Source organism: Thamnophis sirtalis, unplaced genomic scaffold (assembly GCF_051295495.1).
Source record: "Thamnophis sirtalis isolate CommonGarterSnake01/CBP01778 unplaced genomic scaffold, rThaSir2_p1.2 scaffold_6, whole genome shotgun sequence".
Classification (NCBI taxonomy): domain Eukaryota; kingdom Metazoa; phylum Chordata; class Lepidosauria; order Squamata; family Natricidae; genus Thamnophis; species Thamnophis sirtalis.
Genome location: NW_028261386.1, coordinates 13576157 through 13598057, shown reverse-complemented (window position 1 = coordinate 13598057; position 21901 = coordinate 13576157). Strand labels below are relative to the sequence as shown.

Sequence of the window (21901 nt, the reverse complement as noted above, 5' to 3'; positions counted from 1 at the left end):
ATCAATACAAATGGACTTATCAACAGGTGATTTGGAAAGATGAGCAATTTAAGAGGAAGATCTACTACAGCTAGGTCTCTATTATTGCAGGTAATGAATCTCAAGAAGTGATTGAATTACTTCCTCAACTTACAACAGTTCAAAATTACAGAATTTAAAAATGTGATATGACCGTTTTTCACACTTACAACCGCTGCCACATCACATGATCGTAATTCAGATGCTTGGCAGCTGGTTCATATTTATGATGGTTGCAGTGTCCTGGGATCACATAATTCCCTTTTGTGACCTTCTGACAAGTGAAGTCATTGGGGAAGCCAGATTCACTTAACAACCATGTTACTAACTTAACAAATGATTTACTTAACAACTGTGGCCAGAAAAGTTGTAAAAATGGGGCAAAACTCACTTAACAAATGTTTCACTTTGCAACATAAATTTTGGACTCAATTATGGTTGTAACCCGAGGACCACTTTATATTCAAATTTTTATGTAAAATATGTTAATCAGTTCCAACCCGGAGGCACCTGATGCTCCTCCGCTCCCTTACCCTCAGGATTTCCCTAGGCCTTGCCACTCTGAAGCTGGCCATTTAACCATGCAAAGGAGCCTAAAGAAAAGACCAGCAGGTAGGGGGAAGCCTTCGAAGGCCATCAGGGGGTTGGGTGGAAAGTAGGCCTCAGCCTACAGACTGGAACTGAACTTCATGTGCCAGTCGATTCTTTAGATCTACTTTACATGGCTGAGTGGCCAACTTCAGAACTGGCTGAGGCTTATGGGACTCAGTGGGATAGGAGGGGGAGATATATCAGGGGCATTGTAGCATCCCTATGGCCGACCGTCAGGGTGAACAAGGGGTATTGCAGTGGCCATAAGCTTGGAACCAGGTCGTAAATACCATGTTTCCCCAAAAATACGACTACTCCAAAAGTAAGTCCTAGATTTTTACATGTGCACCCAATAGAAGTCCTACGCCCAAAATAAGTCTTAATTAAGACCATGCCCACTCCAGGTGCAGGGGTAAAAATTAACCCAGTGTGGGGATGGGGGTGGAGCTGCCCTACTAACCTTTGGACAGCTGCAGCCAGACCTTGCCCAGCCTGACACCTGCCTTGCCAGCCCATTTGTTCTGAAACTGGCAAGGCTTTCCTGAAGGCCTCTGTAGCCGATAACAGAGCTCTGGGTTGATTTGGAGCTCTGTTATTGGCTGCAGAGACCTTCAGGAAAGCGTTGCTGGCCGCTGCAGAACTTCCTGAAGGCCCCTGACAGTGAAAAGGAGGCTGGGGAAGACACCTCCCCCAAAATAAGACCCAGTGCTTTTAGTAGCAAAAAAAAGACAGGGTCTTATTTTCAGGGAAACCCAGTACCTTTAGGGGGGAGGGGTCTGTTGTAACTTTGAAGAGTTGCTAAGGACCAGTCATAAATCAAGGATTATCTGTAATTATTTTGTTGTGGGAATTCAGCCACAGGAAAAAGATTTATTGATAAATAAAAATAAAGATGCTCTATTCTTATTAAGATGCAACTAAAAAACCCTAAACATCAATCTAATTCCATAGCCTGTTCAGCTATGAAATGTCTTTTCAATGTCTTTTATCGATGACATTATTATTTGATTAATCAATTTATAGCTAAGGAAAAAAAAGTATAACCTTTGGCTACAATAATGCTACACATATTTGCTATCAAAATTAAAAAATACTTTTTTTTCTTTTTTTACTTCCCATCTCTTTTTTCATGTTATATCATTTTTTTTTTCAAATTGTCAGGTTCAAATGAAGTTTGCCCTCTTCTGATGGATCTATAAATAATCGGACTTCTCAGACTGAAGAGTGGGGCATTAATAAATAAAAATAATGTTGTCAGGAGAGCTCTATTTTTAAAATATTGATTTGTTATTTTAAGGTATTCCCTTTGTTCAATGTTGTACAAATTCTCAGAGCCTACGGATACTATTATAAACATTAACAGAATGTGTGACAAAATTCTGATTTAATATTGCTTTAGTTTAACATTTGTTAAAACAATGAGTTTGTCTGCAAAGCAGTAAGGCTGTGATGGCAAACTTGTGGCACACGGAGCCACTTCTGAGCCCAGCTGATTTTCGCCCTCCAGAGGTTTTTCTGAAGCCTCTGGAGGGAGAAAAACGGTCCAACAGGCAACCTGAAAGTCTGTTCCCGAATTTCCGGTTTGCATATTAGGCTGTTTTTTGTCCTTCCCGGGCTCCAAAAAAGCCTCTGGAGCCTGGTGAGGGTGAAAAATGGACCTACCAGGCCCACTGGAAGTCAGAAAACGGGCCATTTCTGGCCTCCGGAGGGCCTCTGGGGTGGCGGGGAAGGCCATTTTCACCCTCCCCGGGCTGCAAGAAAGCCATGCACGCATGCGCGGAGCAGTGGTGAGGAGGGCTCATGTAAATTATGGGGGTGGGCACGCAAGAGAGTGTGATATCATATGTGCGTGTGCTTTTGGCACACAAGGTGAAAAAGATTTGCCATCACTGTCATAGTATGTCTACTAAACATACATTTAGAAATACCCAAAATGATTATGTAGATAGATTCTCATTACTTATACCCCCACAGCTACTCTCTTAAGGCCAAGATATTAATAATGTAATGATTTAAACTGACAGAGCTGTTGGCATTTACTTTGCAGGGGTGAAAAGCAGTGTATGATAACACTGTTTGCTGTGAACTTTTGGAAATTAACACGAGGTGGGGCCAACCCATGAACCCCAGAAACTAGTAATAGCAATACCATTACTGATATTTATAACTGTTGCAAGATGAATACTGGCTGCGTGCCCACCTTCTCAAAAGCAGAGCAGGCTGGCTGAAGTACTAATATTAGAAGGGGTCTTACAGCTAGGGGCATATGGAACAAGACAGCCATAAAAATGTGCTATCTTTTTATGAGGTTTAATAAGCAGTTCTTGTTCTAATACCCCAAAGGCATTACAATCCCTGTCATTATTTGACTAGTCCCCCCCTTCAACTCTCTTTCCATTCATGATATTTCAACATCAGAAAATAGGCTATAAGCAAGTGACATTGATGTGAAAATATTTCAAATTCCTGTTTTTATGGGGATTAGACTAGCAAATTGGGGCAGCAAATCATATCAGAAAAAAGGACAGGACCTACTTCAAATCCACAGCTGTCTATATTAGTGCTCCCCTTTTGGACATCACTTGCTCTCAGCCCAATATATTTTGGGCATCTATTTAAAAAAATGGGTGAGGAAAAATTATTACCATATTTTTCAGAGCATAAGACGCACCCTTTTCCCTCAAAAAAGAGGCTGAAAATTTTGGTGCGTCTTATACACTGAATACATCATTTTTTGCCTCCTGAAACTCCACCCCTTCACCAAAATGGCCGTGCATAGCTTTTAGGAGGCTTTCAGATACCTCTTGGGGGCTGGGGAGGGCATTTTTGGGAGGTTTGCAGAGTGCAAAAACTTTTTTTTAAAAAAATGCCTCTTCAAAATCTTGGTGTGTCTTATACTCCGGTGCATTTTATACTCTGAAAAATATGGTAATTCTACCAGTAAATCGTTTCAAGGAAGAAAAACATGTATTGTGAAGTCAGTTCACAATATGTATTTATAATGATGTTTACTCTGATTAAAAAGGATTAAAGGGATACAGTTAACTCACAAAACCACACAAAATCATGAAAGAGCCATAAACACTCAAGAGAGGCCACTCAGGAGCAATTATATCTAATGCCTTTATCATCACTGAATTCCAGAGCTTGGTTAGGTATGTGGTAGAACTGCTTTCCAAACTATCAGGGAGACACCAAAATGCTGTATATCAGTCAGATCCTAACTGCTGCCTCCATTTCAGAAGTCATACAGTAGATAGCAACAAGTTGGATGGTAATGAAGAAAAACAACTTTGAAAAAGACAGATTACAGTGTCCTCTATCTTCAAATCATTATCCATTTGATCTACATAAAGATCAGGTCCAACAAATCATTGCCTACAAGAGTCAAATGTGGATTTGGGTTTGCTTCAGCATCCTATATGAATAAAGCCACTGAGATCTGTAGATTGTAGCTTAGTGTGTTGTGTGAACAAGTGTGGCTTATTATGAAGGGGGAACCTCACTGTCTTACCCTACTCAATTAACAATGAAGCTGAAAAGGAATTTGAACATAAGTCTATACTAGACCAAGTCACATGCATTAGAGCTGTAACTCAATCAGTATAAAGCTTTCAGAATATCTAACCCTAACCTCAACAGTGGCTTTTCCTGAAATACATTACAATATGCTGGGGCTAGGGAATCCAATAGAGTCCCATATCTATTTATTCAGAAGTACATCCTAAAGAAATCAACAAGACTAACTTTTGGATAAATCTATATGCAGTCTTTCTGTGCTTTAGATAGAAGATGTACTCAAATTGAGAATCTGATTTGGCAATTATATCTGTGAACATTTCACAACGCAACAATTTTAACACTTTCTTTATTCAGTTACAGAGGATCAGAGTAGTGTAAAATTTCAAATTTCCTTTACATAGGTTTTAGTAATTTTATGACACACAAATTATACACCACTATTACTAATTTTAGCAGATGCTAATGATTGTGCTTTTGGGGGGCAATTACATGTAGACCAGTGGTGGGTTTCAAAAAATTTTGGAACCTCTTCTGTAGGTGTGGCCTGCTTTCCGGGTCCACTGGTGGAACCTCTTCTAACTGGTTCGGTAGATTTGATGAACCGGTTCTACCGAATAGGTGCGAACTGGTAGGAACCCACCTCTGGTGTAGACCTATAAAACTGTCTACCTGAATCTTTACCAATAACGTAGGGCAATTTCAATCTGATTGGTAGTGTTTTCATTCTTTATGAAATTAGTGCTGTGGAACCCAATGCATTTTACGATATAGAAATTTATTTCTCTGAGGAAAAAAAAAAGTAAATGGAAAAATATTCTGGAAAATTTCTCATTGTAGATCAGTTATTTTCAAGTAACAAGATTCTTTTTAATACAGGTAGTCCTCAACATACGACCATAATAGAGCCCAAAATGTCTGTTGCTAAGCAAGCCAATTAAGTGAGTTTTGCCTCACTTTATGACCTATTTGCTACAGTTGTAAAGCAAATCACTAGCGTTAGTCAATGAATCATGCAATCATTAAGCAAATCCAGCTTTCCACACTGACTTTGCTTATTGGAAGCTGTGAAGGTTACAAAAGGTGATCACATGACCAGTGGACAGTGCAATTTCCATAAATATATGCCAGTTGCCAAGGGCACGAATTCTGATCATGTGACCATGGGGATCTATACCAGTCGTAAGTATGAAAAACAGTCATAAATCACTTTTTTTAATGTCATGATAACTTCAAACCATCACTAAACAAAAGGTTGTCAGTCTGGGACTACCTGTACATTAATGTCAGCCTCATGGAATAAACCAGACAGAAATCACAACTAGATGAGCTAATTCTACTTCATGTTAAATTACATTGACAAACTCTTGCAAGTCTGAAAGTACAATTCTTTCCTCCTTCTCCTATACCAGGGGCGTCAAACTTGCGGCTGGATGCGTCACATGCTGGTCACCCCCTCCCCAGTTTAGCAAAGGAGAATAGAGTTGCAATACATTACCTGACGCCATGACGCCAAGCGTTTGACACCCCTGCCTTATACAGCCTGAGAAACTAGGGAGGGTCTCTGCTGAGCCTCCTGCCCCAATCACTATCCAGCTGAAGAGTATGCTGTCTCTTATTTGACCATTCCCTTCGCAGCATCTCTTTGCCCAGTCTCCCAAGATCTTTTCAACATATTATAATAAATGAATAATTTTATTTATTTGTGTATTTATTTTTTGCCTGTCTTTATACTGCTTCTCATGCACTCATTTTCAAATGCATTTGTAGTGCAATTTGTAATGAACAAATCATTACAGAAATAAAATTTGTGGTTAGTTGCGAAGTCGTGTCTGACCCATCGTGACCCCATGGACAACGCTGTCCATGGGGGTTTCATGGCAAAGATACTGGAGTGGGTTGCCATTTCCTTCTCCAGTGGATCACGTTTTGTCAGAGCTCTCTGCTATGACCTGTCTGTCTTGGGTGGCTCTGCACAGCATAGCTCATAGCTTCATTAAGCTATGCAAGCCCCTTCGCCACGACAAGGCAGTAATCCATGAAGAAATGAAATTACAATTCACCAAAATTAATAAACATAAAAGCACAAAAATTAAAAAAGGTAGGCAGAAAAAACAGTCTGAAATATTTGAGCCCTGAATGGAGAAAGATAACATAATTTAATGTTGGCTAGGAAAATATAAAACTACTATTCAGTATGAAGCTTGACATATCCTAAGGTGTTTTAAAATGACTTATTTTATAGCATAAAACCCAGCAGTTCTATTTATCTCACTTAAATGTCAGTTCGGAGCACTTCTCTTGGACAGTAGCCTCATCCCAGAATCTAGCTTTTAGGGAAGAGTCATGAATTTTTGACAAGGTTCTCAATCAGGGAGGAAAAAAACCAAATGAAACAGAAAAGTGGCCAAGTACCTTAACTTGCGCTTCCAAAGATAAAATGCTGGAATTGCAATAACTGCCTTACAGAATAGTCATTGACACTTTCAGAAAGCAATTGTGAAAGCCAAAGAAATAATCAGTTATCTTCAATAACTTGATTTCCTTGCTGTCTCAGAGACTATTTAATAAGATGAAAAAGATCAGCATACCTAACACCCATGTCATTAAAATTAAAGAGATATAAGCTTCCAAACTGGCACTAAACACTCAGCATGTTTGAAAGACAAATGCTTCATCATTAGAAGATTGAATACAATTTTTGCAAGCTGTGCATCTCCTCTTGAAGGATAAAAATGTAACCTCTTCTCCCAAAGGCATTTTATGTTTTTATTAATCTTCCCAAGGCAGTGAATACTTCTCCAATCTCTCACTCACACACAACACTAACCTGACAGATCTAGCTCAGCTGTTGACACTAAGTTGGCCAGACTCCAAGCCTCACTCCGGGCTGCCAATACAAATTTGTGAGCGCTGATGTACCTGTCTCCCACCTTGATCTTCAGGTCACTGAAGAAACAGAACAAACATAACTTTGGATTAGATGACTTGATATTCTGCTAACCACAACATAAAATTGGAAAAAAAATCAGACGAGTCGCAGGGCGACATAGTAAAACATGGGTGCTTTCCATGTACTTTGACCCAGTTTTCAGGTCTTTAAAATGCCTGAGAACCCTAAAGCAATTTCTTCTTTCAGCATTTCTGGAAAACATCTGCTCAGAGACTGACAAGAAAATATAGACAAGCAAAAGAAAAAGAAAAAGGGATGGTAACTAAGATAATACTTCTCACTGATTATTATTTGCAAACACAAAATTAAGTGCTAAGCCACCCACACAGAAGAAAAACATTGAAAAGTCAGGTAAAATCCCCTTTTCTATTCAGGGAAAAAATATTTTAAAGGGCTGCATCTTCAGCTAATTCTGGATATTTTTATTTTTTTGCAACCTTAAAACAACAATATGATAACAATGAGAGTAACTGTAAGTCATCACATCTTTTAAAGTAAAAATACTCTTAATTCAGGGAGAGGGGAGAGAGGGGGAGAGAGAGGGAGAGAGAGAGATCGTTCTCTAAGCACCTCTAACATATGCCATCAAATTTCAGCAGCAAGTCTTAAGCTTTTCAGTAGCACAATCGTTCCACATTTCTCACCAAAAGTGACAGCTCCAAAACTAGTAAGCATTTTCAATAACTTTGCTATCATAGCAATAGACTTATATATCGCTTCATAGTGATTTACAACCCTCTCTAAGCAGTTTACAGTGTCAGCATATTGCCCCCAAGAATCTGAGCCCTCATTTTACTGGAAAGGATGGAAGGCTGATCTGATCAGGATTGAACTTCTGGCAGTGGGCAGAGTTAGCCTGCAATACTGCACTTTAACCACTGAGACACCACGGCTACTTACCATCCACTGTTAAAACTAAAATTAATAAAAAAGATCTTCCACTAATTTGGACAGATATTTTATATGGCATAAAAATGCTGAAAACTTACACAATAACAACACATCAATATGAAATGAACACTTCTAGTTTTGAAGAGCAAAAAGAACTTGCACACCAAAAGGATAAATCACTCACAACAAATATTTAATTCAAAATATTTTAACTAGCAAGACAAAGTACGGCTGCCTGGCTCAGCATTAAGACAATATACATATATGTTGCATTCATGTATTACGTTTGTAATTGTAATTTAAGAACAGCATTTATTGCCTCAGAGCTATGGCTCTCACACTAATTTCACAAAAATCAATTTTCTTCAAAATTTATGTGTCTTATGCAAGATGTTCAGAGCTATCATTACTCTGCAGTTTCGTGGGGGTGGGGGTGGGGAAAGAGTGTTACAGGAAAATTAGAAAGTGTTACACCCACTGTTTATCTTAGTAGTTTAATCCATGAAGTGTTTCTAACAGACTGAAAATATTTCCCGTCCAGCCATTATTTTGACATGACCCACTAGTTATGAAACAGAATTACAGCAAGCTGGCCTTCCAATTAATCCTTGACTCTGCTCATGTGTGGAGTTCATTTTCAAGAATGCATCCCTCAAGAAAATACACCAAAATAATACTAAGTACAGCTTGCTAAAGGATAAGCCTGAGTCCTTTGAAAATATAGCTTGAATTTAATTCCACATCTTGAAACTCTAATGCACAAAAGCAATCTAGTTCTTGTGTATTTGGATCTAATTTATAAATTCTATTCAAATAATACATTTTCATGTACATCCTCCTTCACATTTGTATTTTATTAGTTGGTCTCCCTGTATTTAATCTAGTGCATCTATGTGTTCTAAAAGAAGAGTACACTCATAAATAGAGAGGAAAAATGATTATTCATTATTTTCCCTAACCACACCCAGTAAAAAGAAACAAGACAGCTAGAAGCCCAAAGTTGGCAATGTATGCTTAATTAAAAGCTAAAACTAAGAAACTCTGGAGATTTAAATGTCAATGGGGACTAGAGATGGTAAAGTTTAAAATTTAGACCATGGAGCCAAATCATATTAATTTGATCATTGATTTAACATTCAGAATCCATCAATAAAACTTTTATTTAATCAACAGATAAACCATGTATATGGTTAAATACATGGTAGATAAATTCACAAAAAATGTTAAGCTTAGTTAGTGATATCCTAACTAAAAGGATGAAGTTTTGTGCATTTGGTTATAGTTTAATGAGTGAACATGGAAAATGGGGTAATTTCATAAATAGATTAAGCATGTTGTATGAATGCAGCCAATTTATTTCTGAGATTCAGAGGGGTATATCCAGAAACAAAGAGCCTCAAACTAGATTACAGAGAGTCCTCAACTTGAAACATCAACTGGGACCAGAATTTCTGTTACTAAGCAAGGCAGTTGTTAAATGAATCATTGCAGTTGCTATATGAATCATGTAATTGTTAAGCAACTCCAGCTTTCTCTGTTGACTTTGATTGACTGGGAAAGTCACAAATGGTGATCACATGATCCTGGGATGCTACAATAATTGTAACTGCATTCCAGCCGCCAAATACCGGACTTGATCATGGGCTGCTGCAATAGTCACAAGTGTGAGGACTGGTTCTAACTCACTTTTTTGAGTGCCAGTGTAAACTTTAAAGAGTTGCTAAATGAATTGTTGTAGGTTGAGAACTCTCTGTAGCTTATCACAACAACAATTGCTTCACCTACTGAGAAAGAAATGGCTCTTGGTCTGTTACAATATATGAGTAATAGAATTGAGATACAAAATTTGAATCTTGGGTAAGCTGCAGCAGCCTTTCTGAATAGAAATAGAATAAATAGAAATAGAAATAAGGAATTAGAAATTAGGAGGATAGAATAGGGTAGGATGGGGACAGGATTCTTTATTGGCTAAGGTGTGATTGGACAAACAAAGAATTTGTCTCCAATGCATAAGCTCCAGAGATAAATTCCTTGTGCATAAGGTAATTTAAACGCTTCTCTATTACCTATAATAAAAGCATCTTATCAGATCTGCATCTTGATTCTTTGGTTGCAAGCCTTCTAATTTGAGCACTGGTTGTAGCAAACCCTGATTGTGCTATTAGTAATAAATGTTATACCATAGGAACCACCCATGGACTCTCTACCATTTTGGGGGGAATGTCTTACCTATATTGCTCCTGCTCATACAATTCTGCCACAATGGTAAGCAGCCGACTGATGAAAGAGTCACTGGCATTCTCTTTGTTTGACTGAGCAGCTAGGAGGGTACATTTTCTCTCTGTTTCTGTCAGTTTTTTCTGCAATTTGACATATTCCTGACGGAGAAGCATCAAGTGTTTTTCCAGTTTTGCCACCTCTTCTGCAAAAATAAGCACACAAAAACAACAAAAAACAATAACTGAATGGTATAACACATAACCTGCTTGAACAAGACCCCAGTTTAATAGCTAGATTGTTCTCCAGTAGGACCAGTGAAAGGTAGACAATACTAGCAAGGCACATACAAACCAACATTGTCATGATTATCCATGGGGGAAAAAAAACAACCAATCAACATTCGCTGTCTGGCACTGCCATTTTTAGGACTGACCCAAATGATTCCAAAGATCATGGAAGTCCAACAATCCTTTGACATTCAGATGACATGTTATGAAAAGAGGAAGAAATGTTTCTAACTTAACCCAATATTTTCAACTATGAATTCTCTGGTCTGTACAGATTGCATAGTCTGTGAGAGTGACTCTAAGTATCAGGTTATATTATCATTGTTGATCACGTAGTCAGCCAGATGTTTAGATTGGATCGAGTCCTTCCCAAGGACCTAGGATAGTCAGATGTGTTTAATAATATTAAAGATGTCAATGCAGGATGTTAAACTGTTCCAAGTAAAACTACCTTTTGCAATTAACTAAGGATAGTTTTATCAATTTCGACATTGCTCAAGTGATACTTCAGATGTTCTGGAATTGTATCCCTTTAACAATTATTATTGTTACTTCTCAGCTTTCTATGTATAACTCATGACAGCAAAAATATCCAATGCCTCCTATTTTCCCCACAATAACAACCCTGTGAGCTGGGTTGGGCTGAAAGAAAGTAACTGGTCCAAAATCACCCAGTCAGCTTTCATACCGAAAGGAGACCTAGAACCCACAATCTCCCAGTTTCTAGACCAGCACTGTTACAATATTAAATTTCGTAACTGGAACAGTAAATTGTACAATTGGCCAGAGCTGATAGGTTGGAGTCCTAGCTCATTCATGAGGCAATCTATGCTGTGGGTGAAAAGGAAGAGTTTTCCCCTTTCCCCGCCTTTTTCTTCTTTGTGCTGTATATGCTGTTTGATTTACCTCATGATGTTCCTGACTATGTTGTCTGCTGTAAATATAAATGTAAAATATATTTATTTATATAAAACTACTAGTTTGTATCAAGTGTCTCTGACTTTGTTTGGACAGCTGCTGTGCAGTTCCTTGACAAGCACATTAACTATTACAATAGACAGGCCTTTTATTATACCTACAACATACCTAGCATTAGTGATAAAAAGAAAGGGCTGATCCTCATTCTTAACCAATTCTGAAAACATAAAGATTGTTAATTCTACACCATCAGCAAAATGCATGATCCAAAGACAGATGAATCAGATAGCTTGTTGCAAAGTAGCACCTAAACAGACAAAATTGAGTGAATTCTATAGGTCTGTTCCTATGGATTTAGGGCTGTTATTAATTTGCAACATTTCATTGTACTTCTAATCATTCCTACTTTGAGTAAATTCTATTGAATACAGTGGGATTTTCCTATCAATAAGCATCCAAAGGAGTACACTGTTAAAATATTTCATAACGTAATCTCTCCTCCTTTTCCTAACTAGTATCACATCTCCAAATTATCAATCAACCCTCAAAATTAAGAATTTTGAAATCAAGAAACCAAGTAAGGATAATTTAAGGTTTCTAGAGACACCTGATAATCAGGAAACCCACTTCCTGTCAGATCAATGACAAGACTTAAATTAAGACTTTCCATATGTACTATACTTGTAGAAGACTCATAGTTCCATGGAAGAACATTGCTAGTTATAGAAGTAAAAAGCAGGACTGAATTTCTACTGCAATTTCTCCCAATCTGGGAGTATCTGAATATGTTAACAGTGTAATTCCTACAATTCCAATTCAGCAAATTTTATATGTACTTCCAGTACTATTTTTTTAAAAAAAATATCCCTAATAAACCAATCACCTTCCCTGTGAGAAGAGTACATTATTTGGAGTTTTTATGTTACAAGCTACAACATGTCATGAAAATGAAGATATGAGCAGATTTTTTTTATCCCCCCCCCCCACTCTCATGTTCAAATTCAGGATTACTCACTGAAATTAAATGTGTTAGGATTTATTTATTGTTAGACCAATAAAGGGAATTTTCCCTTCATAATATAAAAAAAACCACTCTTGTGCTATTCAATGTAATGATGGCCTGCAATTTAGAAAGTTATAAAGGAGGACTAAGGCAAATTCATGTAAGGTTCAGTTTAGTAACAATAACTAATCTGAATGGGTATATACTATATACTACCTCTTAAACTTCATATCTTAAATAGTTTCTGTGAAGTGACAGAGAAGGGTGGTTATCTTTCCCATATCCGTGCCTGTGAATTTTCAGAATGAACCTGATTTTGACAGAGAATGTTGGACTCAATTGGTCTTTGGCCTGATTCTGTAATGCTCTTACTATTGCTCGCAGAAAACCTGGGAAAATACAGAGTTCTGCATACAATTTCAGCCAATTGTTTAGCACACCAGCCATGTGTTAGGGCAGTCAGGCTGCCCAGTTACTGAATCCATTTGCAGTATGCTATGATGGTAAAACATTTTTTCTCTTATAAAACCCAACAGCAATAACCATTTATTTTCTATCAAGCTCCATTTTCTTTTAAAAAAATCACAGATATAACATTAACTGTGTTTTGATGTAATGCACCAAAGATTGGGAAATGTTCTTTTCTTTTATGGTTTTTACATCAGTAATATAAAAACTATCAATATATATAAAATCCTTTTATGTAAAAAAAAAAAAAAGACAAATTGCACTATCACATTAACAACAACAAAAAAAACCTCTAGTATTAGAAAATCTATATAATAGCTCCAAAACTTCTTTAGGCCAATTCTTTCATTTTTAAATGTTATTTCTGAATTACTCAGTAGGGTAAAGATCAAGGTCAATCAGTACAATGAGGATAATGTATAGTACACTAACTTGTTGCAAAGTTTAGTGGGGGTTGTTACATAGTAGTAACTTATTTCCAAGTTGGAAACAATCTGAATATGTGGTCTAGCATTGTTACTCAATTTTGAGATTAAATTTCTAAGAAGGGGTGGGGTGGGGGGTGGGAATACAATAAGACCTTTGATAAAAAGGACCAGCTCCAAAGAGAAAACGCTACAATAAAACTTAATAAATAAGAATTTCACACTTAGTGGATTTTATGTTCAACATTCAACATCAACTTTATTTCACGTTAAACAAAATATTTTGCAATAACTGCAATCCCGGTTTAAATTGTAACCAAACTATAGCCAAACATATCCATCTCAAAGGATTGTACCTATCATATTAAGTCACAATGTGAATTAGTCTTAGTTCTGTGCTTTGAGTAAATTCTTTACTGCAATTTATATAAGGGATCAGCAATATTTACAGGAGATTGCTATAAGTTATTGCACAAACAAAGCTTAAATATTGACATATTCAATAAACCACAGGTTCAGCGTGTCATTTGAAGCCAGTCAATACAAGATTTTTCCTTCCCTGGCTTTGCTTCTGTGAAATATCAAGGTGGTAAGCAGAATTTATGGGGGCAGAAAACAAAAGTTTGAAAACTAACTTAGTCCTAACATATCCTTTAAAATGGTGAGTCGCCCAGAGTCATCTTGTAGAGGAGATGAATAGAATAAAAATGTAATAAATAAAAATAAATGACAGCAGGTAAATCAGTTGGATCTAGTGATTCTCAACCTGTGGTCTGTGGACCCCGGGGGGGGGGGGCGGATGTCAGGAGGATGTCATGGGGTTCCATAAAAGGCCTGAAAATGATTTAAATTTTAAGTCTTGGGGGTCCATGGCTATGGTTTGTGGCCACAAAAGGAATTTAAAGGAGGTCCGTGGTGAAGAAAAGGTTAAATGGATTAAGGCACTAGGCTAGAAGCCAGGAGAGGATAACTTCTAGTCCTGTCTTAAGACATCAAAGCTGGCTGGTGACTTTGGGCCACTTACTCTCTCTCAGTCCATCTCATCTCACAGGGTTGTTGCTGTGGGGAAAATAGGAGGAGAAAGGATATTGTTTGCTGCCTTTGAGTTATCCATAAAAATAATAAAGTAGGGCAATTAATTAAAAAAATAAACATTATTTTAGTAAGCTTTTTTCATTAGTGGTCTCTGAATGGTATATATGTTCAACAGTAGTTTATGAGTTAGAAGAGGCCAGATAAGTCATTGAGTTCAGCTCCATACTCAATTTAAAGCATCCTCAAATTTTAATATCTGCCTAACACATCAAGTCTAGAAAAGCTTCCTTTCTCCTTTGATAATAGCCGTAACTGCCTTTTTTGTTAGAGTTGTTTTCCTAATATTCACCTGGAATGTGCCTGCAGCATTTATATTCAGCACTCAAAAATAATAGATAATAGAAGTTGGTCTTTTTCTATCTAACATTTGTTTAGGTACTTGAAGAAAGCTACGGTGAGGAAAAACAACTCTTATCATTTTCCTCAAAGTTAAATATGCCCAATTGTATCAATATTTTCTGGTTCCCAGTTCCCCGATTATCATTTCTGTGTCTTTCTTTGCATCTGCTCCAGTTTGCCGGAATCCTTCTTAACGTAATACTCAACATGAGATTAGATCAACAGACAATAAAAATATCAAGCAGAAACATTTTTCTTTTAGCAAGGCTGTATGGACTTCAACTATATGATTCTTACAAACATTTCAGCTTAAACTGATACCGCATTGTTACAAATGCCACAAGAACCAAATTCCTATCTGGGTGACAGAAGGGGGTGGAAAAATCAATTATGCTCTGAAGCAAAATATTATTAATTGCCAAAATTTTCAGACTGATATGTTGCTAACACAGCCAGGTACTCTGTGGAAAAATCAAGTTTCCTTCCTTCAGATACTAAAGGTTACAGTATTGATCAGATAACTTTTATTGAATAATGAGTTAGCTTTACATTTAATACTTTTATCTGCACAATCTCTTGATCCAGCTACAAAGGAGATTCAGTCTGCTTATTCAAGCTTTTAAGGAACAAATAACGTTAATTCAACTAACTGCAATTCCATATTTTAAGCTTTCTGGCTTTTCCCCGAATCAGTCGCATTTATTGTATTGGGTAAGCATCCCCTAAATTCCCACCCTGTCCTGAAAAAAATACTAAAAAGGCAATCTTACACTTATTTATTTTTAAAGGTTTATACTGTACCTTATCTCTAGGAGTTTCAAATGGTCTTGCAAAAAAAAAAAACTTTCCAATTTACCACACAACAGAAAATTTATGTGCAAGATAAAAATCACAATAATATAAATATAATTTTTATAGAACAAGCAATTAAAATTAAAGCAGTTTATTCAAATTACAAATTGAATGGCTTCCTAATGAGGTAGGGGAAAGGAAAGTGCAGTGGTTTGGAATAGTCCTACAAAACAATATTTCTCTGTTCCTCTGGACATTGTTCATTAACAAGCTGAAAAAACATTATAGCTACACAAAGAGCCAAATTCATTGGCGAAAGGGTAGGAGAAATTTATCAGTTATTACTTATTTACATAAACTACTACTAAAATAAATTACAACTATAAAATACAAAAAAAGCCTGTGGATTTTCAGAAAATGAGTTTTCATTTATGTAAAGTCATCTTTACCAATTTGGTATCTCCCAGATGTGTTTAAACTACACTTTGAAACCATCCCCAACCTTTGGCCCTGTTAGCTGAGAATTTCTCAAGCTGCAGCCCCAATACAGCTTGTCCTACATTTAACCCAGGATTGTCTAAAACGCTTAGTTAAAAATAGATGTGACCGTTTTATAAAACTTTACTAACACATATATTTGCTCAAAATATACTGTACATGTTTTATTAAAGTTAATTGTTGCAAGAGTATATGTGTATTTTGATTTATAAAGACTTATAAAGATTTTGGCCTGTATGATTAGCATATAAAACTAAATAGTTTAGCTGCTGCCCTGCTTACTGTATTTGATATTATACTGTGGTAATGCAACATTTTTCTATGTTAGCCTCTTACTTTAGAAATTCCCACCTTCAGAACCCCTTATTATTTAGGAATATAATTAACTTCCTTTTTATCATTTTTAAACACTTTCAGGTATTCTATCAGAGGTGGTATTCACCCAGTTCTCTCTGGTTCGGGCGATCCACTCTGCCCATCTGCCCTGACATAATGTGTGAGCACTGTGCATGCGCAGAAAGCGGTGCACATGCGCAGATGCAGCGTGTGTGAGCAAAGCAAGCAAACACTCACATTTGCGAACCGGTAGGGAAAGTAAGTGAATTCCACCGCTGTATTCTACTTATTGTTTGCCACATACACTTTGATTTTTTTAAAGGCTTGTATACATACTTTTATGGACATCTGCAGATAGACACAAGCTATTTCTTAGGAAAAACAAGCTAAATCAGATTTTAAAATCTCAATAATACCTTTTAAAGTAAGGCATCAAGTTGATGGCAATTATTAGATAGTTTTATACACTGTATTTGTACACTGCACTGTATTTGTTTTAAGTTTTCCAGTATATCATTTCTAGATGCCCAGGAAGCTGCGATTTTCCAAACATAATTTATCTGCCAAAAATGACAGAATTTAACTATTCTTCAGCCACAGAGACATATTCAATATTCAACAGCTACTGTTTGGAAAGCACAAGTAGTTCTACACAATTATATACTACTATTCTTCTAATTGTTAATCAAATATGTGTTTAATTGTCTGAACTCTGAAGCCTTATTTTTCACATAACTTATTTGAAGAACTGCCAGCAGCTTATTTTTTAAACAGGCATTACCCTTAATTGCATAATAGGAAATGCCTTTTCTAAGATGATGGCATGTTTACTGCATATTATTTAAAGATAAGCTGCATATACTTTTACTTCATAATTGTTTATTCACTACCATTTTATTTAGATCTGATAAAATAAACACAAATAATTTAAGAAAATATAACAGATCTTCAGTTGTTGAAAAACCATGCCTTAGAAGAATTAAGTTTGCAAAACCTCCCCTAGAGTAACATTTGTGCTGTGCTGTCTATCTACCAAACTTCTGCACAGGAAACAAACACACTACAAAGTAATACAAAAGAGGAAAAGAATCTGAACAAATTGGTCATCTTCCAGTTAAATTCTGGAATGCTTTCTTAAAAAGAAAAACAGAGGACAGAGACTTCTGGCAAGAGGAGGAAGTCAAAATCTGCAAAATCATCAATCTACTGACAACTGTTTCTATACGGTTTTCACATTTGCTTTCCAAAAATGTTTAAGATTTCAGGAAAATGGACCATAAGTATTTTAAATTAGTAAGTTTCGTATATAAAAACATAAAGAACTAGAATAATATTTTATCTCCACTTTAAAGGTTATAAAATAAATTCATTCTATTCTAAACTATCTTGTGTTTATTTCTGTATGTTCTGTCAACATGGAAGTTACACTTATAACTGTGAAGTGGGAAAAATGAGCAATGAGTCAAAATTTATTGAGAATTAAAGCATGAGATCATCTGGTTTTCAAATAGCTCAGCATCACAATAATTTTATCTCAGAGCTGAATCCATTAAGAATATATATTTTAAAGAGACCAATTACCGGTACTTTTCAGTATCCAATTACTTTTCAGTATCCCATCTTATTTAGAATTAGGGCAAGAACCAAGGTAGGAAAATTAATTCAGATTCTTATTCATTTAGGAAACCTTTTCACTTATCTTGCCCAAAACATTTTCTTTCAGCTCGAATTAACCAACAGGAGATAGGCACAAATGTGCAATTTCTGTATTATAGTAGGAAGTATCAAGCAATCACATTAAGCCAAATACTTTATTGGACTGGGCATTCATGTTATGTGAATTTAATAACTGTATTTTATTAACCTGGATTTAGGTTTAAGCATCTTGGCTGGCTCCCTTGCCCAAGAAATGGAAATGAGCACCATGCCCTGAAGTTGGACATGACTGAAAGGGAAAACTTTGTCTTTTTATAATAATCATAGGTTCCTTTAGGCCAACAACCCCTTACTGCTTTTTTTCATAGGTATTATACACTAACTAGATTCACACCTGGTTAGTTTGATTTTAGCTTACAATGTGGCTTATAAATTGTGATTTAGGCTTATTCAGCTGAATCTGGCCACTACTTGTTCAACAAACTTTAATTAAAACTGTGGTATAGCATAACATAGGAACCATAACATAATGTGATATGTGAGCCTACTGTGAATGCTGTATAGCCATTTAAAATAATGTTGGGTCTTGAAATTCCATCATTAGCCTATCCTTTTGGGGACTTCAAAGAAGAAACAATAATAATACAACAAGCACTATAAAAGGATGGAATATGTGAGATCACTGATATGATGGTTCAGATAAAGGGAATTTTTTTTGCCTGCAGCTATAGAAGATCCACATAACTAACAGGGAGGGCGAAACAGCAAGCTCATCATTTTATATGTAGAAAGTTCACATTTAATCCCCAACAATTTCAGGCAAAACCAGGAAAGACCTGTTTGGGACATTGGTGACCAATAGTCCACCATTGAAAATTAGGAGTGAGAAATCTATGGGTTCCCAGATATTGTTGGATTAATCTCCGACTGCTATTCCTTCCATATAACTCAGAGGAAGCTCCTGGGTTTAGATCAAATTCCTGGCAGTGCCACTTTAATAATTAGGTCAAAGATAATGGGGAAGAAAGCAGAAAAAACTTAAGGGCATTTCTGTCAGTCAATTCAAGCAAACCTGAGCTAAACATACTAACAGTCTGGATTACTGTTAAACAGTTTCTTAGGGAAGGGTTCTCCTTGCAAAAAAATTAATTCTCCATTCTCTCAATATCAGAGCCAGTTTGGTGCCGTAGTTAAGGTATTGGGTTAGAAACTAGAGGACCCTAAGTTCAAATCCCACCTAGATACAAAGCCAACCAAGTGACCTTGGGCTAGTTACTCACTCTTAGCTCTAGGAAACAGGCAATGCCAAACCACTTCTGAAAGAAACCTTGCCAAAGAAATCGTAATTAGGAGTGGAAAACTGACTCTAAGGCAGTGGTCACCAACTGGTCCACAGAAAAAATATTTGCATTTTTTATATTGCACTACATAATATTTATCTTTATTAAAAATCATATTAGTGGCCCATGGGATTTAAAATTATGAATTTAGTGGTCCTTGAGGTCTGAAAGGTTGGTGACCCCTGCTCTAAGGCATCCAACCCAAAAACAAAAAAACCCTCTCTCAGATAGAAACTCTAAAATTCAACAGATCATTGCCAGCCAACACTCAGCTTTACTAATCAATACCTGTAGTGAAATAAAGCAAATTTAAGTGACTTCAGTGGGCTGCAAAACATTAGCAGGTCTTTCAGTACAATGTAGGCACAGCCCACCCCCAGATAAAGCAGGAGAGCTATAATCCAACCAGAGAGCATCACCAGGAGAAGCAAGGTGTGCTAAAGCATCTTATTTCAGAAAAGATACACCGGTTTTTTAAAACGCCTCCTCTCTCCCACCCTTCCTCCTCCCCACTATCCAATCCCAGACAGAGACCCTCCCTCTTTAGTCCAGGTTTTTCTAGCCTGCCGGCGTTATACTACACCTTTCATCTTCCTCCGCCGGGAAAGCCGAAGGATCACTTTGGTTACGAGCGATGGGAGTTGTAGTCAGGCTGAGAAAGGGGATTCGATTCTCTTTCCCTGCCAGGTAACGCCCCCTAGTTCACACAAAAATACAGATGACCCCTGTCGATAAGGCGCTTTTCAGCCCCTCCCCTTCCTTTTCGGCCTTTTCTCGAACAGACCCCGAAGGAAACGCTCCACCCCATATAAAACCGCCTCAGGGCGAATCCACTCTCCCGCTCAAGTTGCAGCTCCTGCCGCCACCCCCATCTCGCTTACCTTCCGCCATGTTGGCCTCCGCCGTTTCCCGGACAAAGCTCTCGCGAGATCTGAGCTTGAGGGCGGAGTGGCGGCGGCCAAGGAGCGGAGGAGGCAAGCGATCGAGTGCGCAAGCGCGTTGAGAGTGAAGTGCCTGCCGACTCCAGAAGCCGTGGAAAATAGGGCCACTCTAGGTTTCCCTTTTAATTTTTATTTTCTTTTGAATGGCTCTAACGCCGTTTTCTAATTCTTATAACTGTTAGAAGCCGAAGGCACAGTATTTTTTTAAGCATACATGGAGTTCAGCTTGCTAAATGAAACGGGATTATTTTTCCCTAGGACAAAATAAATTTGTTGAGCACGTGCTGTATTCCCTTTTCTCTTTTTTCTGAAGCAGAACGAAGACTCGAGAACCTTAGTGATAGTGCTTCTGAGACTTTTTCTAAGATCAACGTAATTTAAAGCCTCTCTTAGCATTTGTGGCATTTTTGTTTTTCACCGTTATGTTTTATTTTTATATTTTTAAGGACTATAAGACAACTGCAACGGTTCAACTTTGTTTTCCCTACTGAGGGTTTTTGTAAAAGAGTGCAAAACATCTTTGAACAAATGGATTTTCCTCCCATTTTCTACCTTTATCATTTTTCTGATGAATAATAATAATATATTTTTAATTTATTTAATTTATTTTAAAACATTGGCTGCCCGTCTTAACCACAAAGATAAAACCTGTAGATATAAATAAAATACTATAAATATCCAAATATTTAAATACTTGCTTTTTGACAGAAAGCAATTTGGGGGGAAAAACTATACAAACTTGCAAAACCTTATGAGCCTGTGGAGAACATAAAGATTGATAGTGTAGGGAGTTTACTATTTCTAGAGTAATAACTACAAGTAGTTAAAATCCTATTTCAATTATGCCAAGAAAATTTTCAGCCAGTCATAACTATAACTCAGACTCAGGCCATGTTACAACATGTTAAGCCATTGTGGGAAGTTATCATCCAGCCCCCTCCCAGAAAAATGAAATATCCTAGGAAATATTGAAAAAGCAGAATATTTCTCTGGATATGAGAAGAAAGAAACATGTTTTAAAAGACAGACTAGTTGCCTGTAGCTTCCTTCCCATCCCCGCTGTTAATGGGCCATTAAGAAGGCCAAGCTAGTCCCTTTTACATAATAAAGACTCTTCCACTGCAGCCCCAGGGGGGATGGGAGTAAAGGCATGATAATATTGGCCCTTTACTCAACTGACCACATGGCATCTGAGAACTCAATTAAACCTGGATTCAAAACACAGCCCAGAGAGTTGCCCCTGCATGGCCCTATGGGAGTCTGACAACCAATCAGAATACATTTCTTACACAGGAACAGGAAACAGAGAGGTGGGACTGAACAGGTTATAAAAAGCCTAGCAAGCCCCTCCCTCAGCCCTTCTCTTCTTCTCCACCAACATTGAAGCATGTGATCACCTTTTCTGTTCAGGGCTCAAGCCATGTGGTCCTGTCCAACAATAAACCGTCTTTCCAAGCAGCCTCCATATCTCCAGTGTCTTTTCCCCCACTTGGAGCTGAACCCAGAAGGACATTTCTTTCATCACCATAACATAGTTTAGCACTGAATGGGTTAAGATACTACTCCCAACACATCTAGTTATTCTCATATACAAAGCTAATAAGTGATGTA

The 21901-nt window shown here is 37.2% G+C and overlaps 1 protein-coding gene across 2 annotated transcripts in view; it reads right to left on the bottom strand.

The window, feature by feature from the left end:
• Window positions 1–20278, bottom strand: part of ANKFY1 (ankyrin repeat and FYVE domain containing 1) — a 62661-nt gene extending 42383 nt beyond the window's left edge. Inside the window, exons 1-3 of one of the 2 annotated variants that reach the window (XM_014069815.2) lie at window positions 20231–20278; window positions 10202–10394; window positions 6959–7077 (exon numbers count right to left, since the gene is read on the bottom strand). In XM_014069815.2, the coding sequence (XP_013925290.2) occupies window positions 6959–7077; window positions 10202–10394; window positions 20231–20240 (322 nt within the window). In that variant the 5' untranslated portion in view covers window positions 20241–20278. Of the gene's footprint in view, window positions 1–6958; window positions 7078–10201; window positions 10395–19932; window positions 20107–20230 lie in introns of those variants that run through there. The other variant, XM_014069816.2, reaches the window with a different exon arrangement.
• Window positions 20279–21901: the final 1623 nt, after the last annotated feature.